At 40.8% G+C, this 7,611-nt stretch overlaps 1 protein-coding gene across 1 annotated transcript; it reads right to left on the bottom strand.

The window, feature by feature from the left end:
- Positions 1-1,176: 1,176 nt before the first annotated feature.
- LOC111603842 lies at positions 1,177-6,701 on the bottom strand. Its single transcript, XM_023321612.2, has 4 exons — positions 6,582-6,701; positions 4,095-4,222; positions 2,089-2,142; positions 1,177-2,001 (listed from the first exon to the last, which is right to left on the bottom strand). Exons 1-4 carry the CDS (start codon positions 6,643-6,645, stop codon positions 1,726-1,728), a joined length of 522 nt encoding a protein of 173 aa, XP_023177380.1. The 5' UTR covers positions 6,646-6,701; the 3' UTR covers positions 1,177-1,725.
- Between the last annotated feature and the right edge of the window lie 910 nt (positions 6,702-7,611).

Genomic DNA, 7,611 nt, shown 5'->3' with positions numbered 1-7,611 from the left:
TATGTCTCTCTGTTCATAATTTGGGAATAATTATTGGGCGTGTGTATACTTAAGCGTTGTGGCATCTGAGGTGTGATTCAATCATATATTGGGGCCACAAAAATAAATGAAAAACAAAATTAAATACTATAATCGCATATTGTTTAACTCTGGGCGGCTTGTCTGGTCCTTGACTGAGCCAATAATAACAAATAATTATAGCCAATTGCTATTGATGGTATATTCTATGTACTCAATGCGAGTTTGATTGATTAGATGATTGAATCTCTTCATACTGCGCACATATTAGGACATTCGATATTGATGGGCAAATTTGGTTTATTCATAGAGTTGCTCTAATTGGCTCAGATCTATCTAGTTTGAAGAGATGCGTCGAAATGTTAGTTTTTTGATTGGAAAATCGGAAATTTTATGTGACGCCCGCTGCTGGCCATTTTCAATCTCAAATTGTAATTGCTGTCCGAATTCAAATAAAATTTAAAAAAAGAAAACTAAATAAAAAACAGGAATGGGGCGTGTCGCGCGACGTGTTTTCTCTGCTCTCGCGAATGACATACGCAGAGAAGGAGATGGAGGGGAGAGAGTGATAGGGGGGGAGTAGGAGGAGGTAAGGCTAACACAGCGATTTGTTTGCCATGCAAACATTTTTCGTGTATATCCAAAGCGCCAAAAGCATGTCAAGGGAGCAAAAGCAAAGCAAAAGCAACGTCAAATGTCAGCGACAACGGCAAGTGACAAGCATGTTACAATTTAACTCATGGAAACTTTAATGCGTTAAGTCAACACACACACACACACACACACACAAGTTTTCCTTATTTTTCTCTATGGAAGAAAAGCCCCTATAAAGTTGTTAGCGTGCCCTAGTTTTTAATCGATTTCAATTACTAAACGTATTTTCTGCAGCATTTCAATTAACTTTGTTAAAGTAGAAAAGAAAATACAGCACTAAATCCTTCAGCAGCCTCTCGCACGTTGCCTCTCCTGCTCTCGCTCTCTCTTATCTCTCTCTCTCTCTCTATCTCTCTCTGCCTAAGTAGTCTAATGAGCCATGGGAGACTATATAGAGTTCATGTACCTATTTGCTCAGTTGAGTGCTCTTGAGTCTAGAGCTCTGAAGTTCATCTCAGCTGAGGCTTGAGCTTACTTCTTAATCAACAATGAATCGAGGGTAGATAGAGAGCGCTGTTTGGGGGGCAATTAAAAGGATATATATTTGTTGTTGAGCTGTCTTTATTTTTGTTTTCACCTGCCAGCATGGCATTTGTGTACTTGAAATCTTTGCAGCTGGTCGAATGTTGTTTTTGTTTGGCTCGCTAGAAATTAACATAAAAATGTCGTCGAATCATGACAGAGACCAAAAATATGGCCATTAGCTGGAATTTATGTTAGCTTTTAACGCGTATTTAATTTTATTTTAATGAGCTGGCAATTGAAGGCCCCCGAGCCGTGTCTGCCCCGCCCACATTTTTGAATTGCGGTCAACATGTGTCCGCTACGCGGAAGTTTAGTTGAGGAGGCTACAGCCCGATGACCTCCTCAACTGTCTAGAGTCTTGCAATGGACGCGGAGCCAGCCTACCCACAGGCTCAACCAAGTGCCCAGACAGCAGCTAAACGCGTTTTAATTGGCTGCTGGCGGCATTTTATTTTCATCTCTGGCAGACATTAGGATTAGAATCTGGCTTGTCCTTTTTTTGTCATACTGCAAAGCATCCATTTTATGCTAATTACAGTCACCGAGCAGCCACACCAGCACCCGCAGCAGCGCCAGCACCAACACCAGCCTAGATATGTCGTCTCCTGCACCGAGGCTGCCATTTTTGCCAGGTATAATGGCATTGTGATTGCCACCACCGGCTCCGGCCGAGCCACCACCACCAGCGATGGTGAAGCTGCCACTCGAGTTGTAGCCGCGTCCGTTGTGGCCATTGCACAGATTCTGCTGGCAGGAGCGGTAGTAGGTGCGAAACGAGGAGTCCGATTTAACTCCATTCAGGATCTGCAATGTGCGTAAATTTTATTTGTGCCCCAGGCGCAATCTGTCTGGCAGTTGATCTCCCTTTCAGAGCCGCCCCTTCGTACTCACCACCGGCTTATCCTGGCAGTCACGTAGAAAGGAAATGACTTTGTTCCCATTATGCTGCAGGCGACACATGTATGAAGAGAGACAAAAAACAAAATTAAGGACGGAGCACAACAAAAAGTTACTTCAGCAAATTTTTCAAAATATTCCCAAAGACATTCAGAACTAATAGCCAAAGTTTGTTTAGCTGCGGTTTCACATTTGTCTATCCTGATATATCGAAGCAATATCTTAATGTTTGAGGACCTTAAACTCAGGCATCATTCAGCTTTTGATATCAAATTTGATTATGTGTAATCAAAACATACCATTTTCTTGCTATGAACTATAAAAGCTGCTAGCTGCTACGAGTTCTTGTTGACTGTGACGTCACAGCTTCAGAGCTTCACAGCTTCACTTAATTTGTATTCATCATTAGGGCAGGCCGAATGAAGATGAAGTTTTAATTGCATTATGCGAGAGCATCAATGAAGCATTTGTCTGGATAGTGAGAAGCAGCAGATGCTGCAGCTCTTTGTAACTTTTAGTTCATTTCCCGCTGGCTCAATGCTTCTTTGATCCAGCAAATTCAATAACAAAGAGTTCAAGGCTTGCCGACTAATGAAGCGCTGGCAAAATGTTTATCCAACTCATTGTAAAAAAGAAATACATATATTTATGGCGTGGGTGAGGCTGTTTCACAAGTGTGTGACGCTAGCAGATAGAAGACAAAGTTAAAGCCTCCCATATTAAGGAGGAGTAAGGGTTAGCAGCTGCGTAGGCTATGATGTAGTGTCTCTCTCCCTCTCTCCCTCTCTCTCTCTCTGTCCCACAGCTTGAAGCGGCTTTAGTGGCTTTTATACGCCTTTCTGGCTTTCCATTAAATTATGGTAATGGACTTTTTATGCACTCCACTTTCGGTCGTAGCCTTTTTGTTTGATTTTCGGCTGTGGCTGTGACTGTGCAAATTAAAGCACAAAAGCCTCAATGTCAACAAAAAACCCCAATTCTATTATTATTTGCATTCCAGCGTTAGAACAATCGACAGTTCTTGACATCTCCCAGCTGCCGAATATGTGAACAAGTGCGTAATTTTCCCAGCCAGCCCAGCCGAGTCGAGCACTTCATCAGCATCAGAATCACAGCTACACGCAGTACACTTGACTTAAGCATTTGTACGTCAAGTTTTATTGCCAATTGCAGCTTTTCGTCTTATGGCCATGGCAAGCGCAGCATGTATTTGCCGTTGAAACTTAACTGAATGGTTTTTGTTGCGTGGCAAAAGTTCATTCCCAAACTAGTTTTAAAAACTTCTGTAATAAGACTGGAGCTTGCCTAAGACTCAAAAACAATTAGTTTAAAGTTTAAAGCTAAATTTCGACATTAACTTGAGAAGAGTTCCCAAGAGTCACAATAAGCATGCTTCTTAAGTTTTGCACTTTGTGTTTCCATTTAATATATTTATTCTAACTTAGTTAATTTACTCTCTTTTTACACGTTTGGCAGAAAGGTCCTACAGCTGGTAGAGGGAAGTGCACATAAATGTAATTTAAAATGACACTCAAAATGATGCGAGTCCCTGGCACTTGTTACTCATACGCCACATGTGCCCACTGCCCATCATATATTCAATTACTTTTCCAGAGTGTGTGCGAGTGTGTGTGTGTGTGCGAGTGTGCGTGTGTGTATGCAAGAGCCTTGTTTAAAAGCTTCGCTTGATACGTGAGTCTTGCTAATTTTTTGAGCAAAAACTTTCATTTCTTGCCACACTTCGATACAAAGTTGCGCCACCAAACTTGCTACTGCTCCATAGACATACATATGCATGTATACTCAAATAAGAGAAATAGAAACAGCAGAAATTGACGACTCGGGTGCAGCTGCTACTTTGTAGCAAGGCAATCAGCCAGCTGTGGCTAAAAGGAGTTAAGTTGAGAATATACGAGTCTAGCTGGTCTAGCTGGTAGCATGATTATGACTGCTGGGCGGCAACGTGGTCGCCACTTGCCACGACTTTGTATGATACTCACAATCGATTCTTGCCGCATTGTAAGGCAGTACTTCTTGGTGCAGTTGAGGGCGCGCACAGCGGTGGCATTCGTTAGGCAGGTGGTATCGCTCTGGCCGAGCAGGTAGCTGCAGACGTAGCACTCGAGAGCTGCAAATCGAAAAGTCCATAAATAAAACTATATAGAAACTGTAAAAACTATAAAAATACGCATCTCACAAAAATATTGAACGAGGTCATGACGTTGCCTTTCGCTTTCTGTGACTGACGATGATAGAACTGATGATGACAACGCGGATCGTGATCATGATGTTGTTGTGCTTTTCTTAGAATTTATTTATAGCGAACGCAACACAACAACTGAAGCAACAAAACACACGAGAAATCTAAATAAAAACACAAAATCTGCTTTTATTCAAATTAATTGCATTAAAGTGAGAATTTTGGCAACAGACTTTCTGTCTATTTGCCAAGTGGCACGACAGCGTCCTCGACATGTATCTATCCACATATGCTCTACACACTCTATGCGTTTTTGTGTAATAACAATGACGTCAATAGGCAACAACAAACGTGTAACAAGAATAGCCACAGGCACAGCCAAAAGCTACAAATTGTAAAAACTGATTTCACGACACGAGACTTTGCCGCTACACGAAAATAGTCAAAAATTAGAAGACGCAGTTGGGCACCAAATTCTAGACGATTGAAATACCCTAAAGATCAAATCGAACAATAGCTAAAGCCAAAATATTCATCAATAATATGAATTTATCAGCACATATTAACTAGGTATACTCAGTAGTAAAACTTATGCAGTGGACACGCTAGACTACCCTCTAGCAGGGCATCATTGAAAGTCGTCAGCTCTTGGTTCGGTCCCAGACCCCAAACGACCCTGTGCCTTTACATCGACCGATTGTCTAACAGCTGGCACAGCTGAAGCAGTCGCCTCCATCAGCACCTTGTTCCTCCCGCCTCATCGCCTCTCATATCATCTCATATCATCTCATGAGGGCAATCATCATAATGAGCTGTGCTCTTTAAATGGCTCTTTTACATATTCACAAATTCATCGTAAAAACTGTGTATAAAAAGAAAATCACAATTTCGGGACTATTTTTATAAAATTTGCACTGCGATTTCTGCATAAGACGAACTCAATTGGCACCGGGCACGCTTCAGTTCCCCGTATTCACGAGTCAGTCATAAAACACTCATCATTCATTCGTGCGAAATTCTAGCGCCCAAATACGATGGAAATTAACTCTACGCACAGTGGGTCAAGGCCGATATTAATTTGATTGAATCAATTAGTTACATACTGCAAAGGTATGCATAATAATTGCAGTCGATAACCATGGCTTTATGATTGAAATCAGAATTCATAAATGTCGTTAGTCATCGTCAATTGAACTCGTGGACAAATAATTGAAATGGTTAAACAATGTTGCGCAAATATGACATATCAGAGTTGACTTTGAGTACATAATGATAGTGGCACTATAGATGCACTAACATTTTTATACTCATTTAACAAGTGGAAATATTGAAGCCAGGGCTGCAAGCCCCGAAGTTTTCATTGCGTTCGGTTTAGGTCCTAAAATAAGGTTAGTTTAAGCTAAGTTATTACCTTATTAGTATTTTATTAAATTTGTGAAAGTTTTAATTGTCATTTATTATATTATATATATACATATAATTTATATATTTGCTTTGGCTTATGTTTCGTTTGACTACGATTCATATAAATTTCAAATCGCCCCGGCTCAAATTTGCTTCACAATCTTATCTAAAATGCATAACTGATTTTAGTATATCAGCTTTTTGATTAAAGAGTCTATTTTCCATATGAACACGTTTTATTTATTAACTGCCTTTTCAAGAACGAACGTATACTTAATATTAAGTATACGTGCTTACTTCTTACGTCAACATGCTGAATATAAATGATTTTATTTTTAGGCTAAACTTTGATTTGCAAAAAGTTTCAGGTGTTTTGGCCACACGGTCAGGCGAGCGCTAAAAATATTGTATTATACAGTGAGCGGTTTGAGAAATTATGTTTATCATCTTTTGTGTAGCAATCAATAAATTAAATGCGGTCACTGGAGAGTGGCGTCGACAGCTGAACTAGAGATGGGTTATTATATATGTACATATGTATGTATAAATACAGACATGCTTAAACAGCGATGTTTATGGCTAATAGACGCAACTGCATATACTTAAAAACATCTATATTAAAATATAGTATATTTGAAATACGTATAGCAGCCAAAGTTCTTGGAATCGCGTTGAGGTCCCATGCGGAACGTGCGAAGGCGAAGAAATCTTTCGAATTTACCTGTTCTTTCCTAGCTGTCATGTTGAATACCGAGTAGACAAGTTTCGTAATAAAAATCAGCTAATTTAGTTAAGTGGATATTGAATACACTAAACAAGAAACACATACACATATCTATGTATATGAGTGAGTCTTATGATAGCATCAAATACATATACAAACCGTTTGTTAAGCATGGAGACAGGCAAATGACATAAAATGCCAACAAGAGGGAAACTTTGGGCATCTCGAGAGATGTCTTCACTTCAATTGCTTTTCGCTATAGACAGCTGTGAACGGCTTTGGGTCCGAAGTATGACTGAAGCTGACAGAAAATAGCAGTGGAGCTGTTTGTCTTTTAGAGTAATAGATTGCTTTGGGTAGTTGCTATATCTTATCAGGTGGCAACTGCCGATAAGGCGTGTTCTTCTATGCCTGGGCTATGCTGGTATTATCATTGCTGACTTATTTGCTGCTTGAACTGTATTTTCAGCCTGAACGCTATGCACCCGGCTCCCCCATCTTTCGTGACAGCAGCCCCGCACCCGATGCCACGCCCACAACGCCTATAACAGCTGCACCCTCAGCAGCAGCAACAACAGCAGCAGCTCCAACGACGACTAGAAATAAAACGGGCGCTTCACCAACTTCCCGGAGTCGTGGTCAAGGTAAGCATCTGCTTTAGCCTTTAAGTAAACTCAATTTTCCGACAGATTTTCTTTATTGACTGTACTCGCATGTCCCATGCCCGCACGCACATGTTTTGGCATCCCCCCCACAACGCTTGACACACTTTCGGTGACATTTTGTGTAAATACAGCTGAAGGCATGCTGTATGCGTTGACTTGTAATGCTTTTTCCCAACGGGGCGCGACATATGAAAAGATTCGACATGTTGCGATTTTTTTGGGTCACAGTCTTTTGACTCGTTTTCCGGTGTGGGCGGACAACCGAACAGGGGGCGTGTCGTCAGCCAGAAATGTCCAAGTTGCGTACACTGTTATTTTCAGCTATTTTGCCATTTTTCCACGTTGCCATTGAGCAGCTCAGGTGTATACACTGCTGGAGGTAAACATCAACAAAAGCCATATCCATATCCAAATCCATTCAAGCTATATGCAGACATTCGTTAGACGAATCTTCCACTCAATTATTTGCGGAATTTGATTATACGATATTATCTATCTCACTGCTCTGCGCTGCTCTGCTCTGC

The sequence above is a fragment of the Drosophila hydei genome, unplaced genomic scaffold (genome assembly GCF_003285905.1).
Source record: "Drosophila hydei strain 15085-1641.00,03,60 unplaced genomic scaffold, DhydRS2 tig00008134-arrow-pilon, whole genome shotgun sequence".
Lineage (NCBI taxonomy): Eukaryota > Metazoa > Arthropoda > Insecta > Diptera > Drosophilidae > Drosophila > Drosophila hydei.
The sequence above is the reverse complement of the archived record's forward strand: the minus strand, read 5'-3'. Positions and strand labels throughout refer to the sequence as shown.

Coding starts and splice junctions, on each gene's coding strand:
- LOC111603842 (XM_023321612.2), bottom strand. CDS start 6,645: ATGCCCAAAGTTTCCCTCTTGTTGGCATTTTATGTCATTTGCCTGTCT. Junction 4,223..6,581: donor GTCTCCATGCTTAACAAACG/GTTTGTATATGT, acceptor TTCGATTTGCAG/CTCTCGAGTGCTACGTCTGC. Junction 2,143..4,094: donor CAATGCGGCAAGAATCGATT/GTGAGTATCATA, acceptor TGTCGCCTGCAG/CATAATGGGAACAAAGTCAT.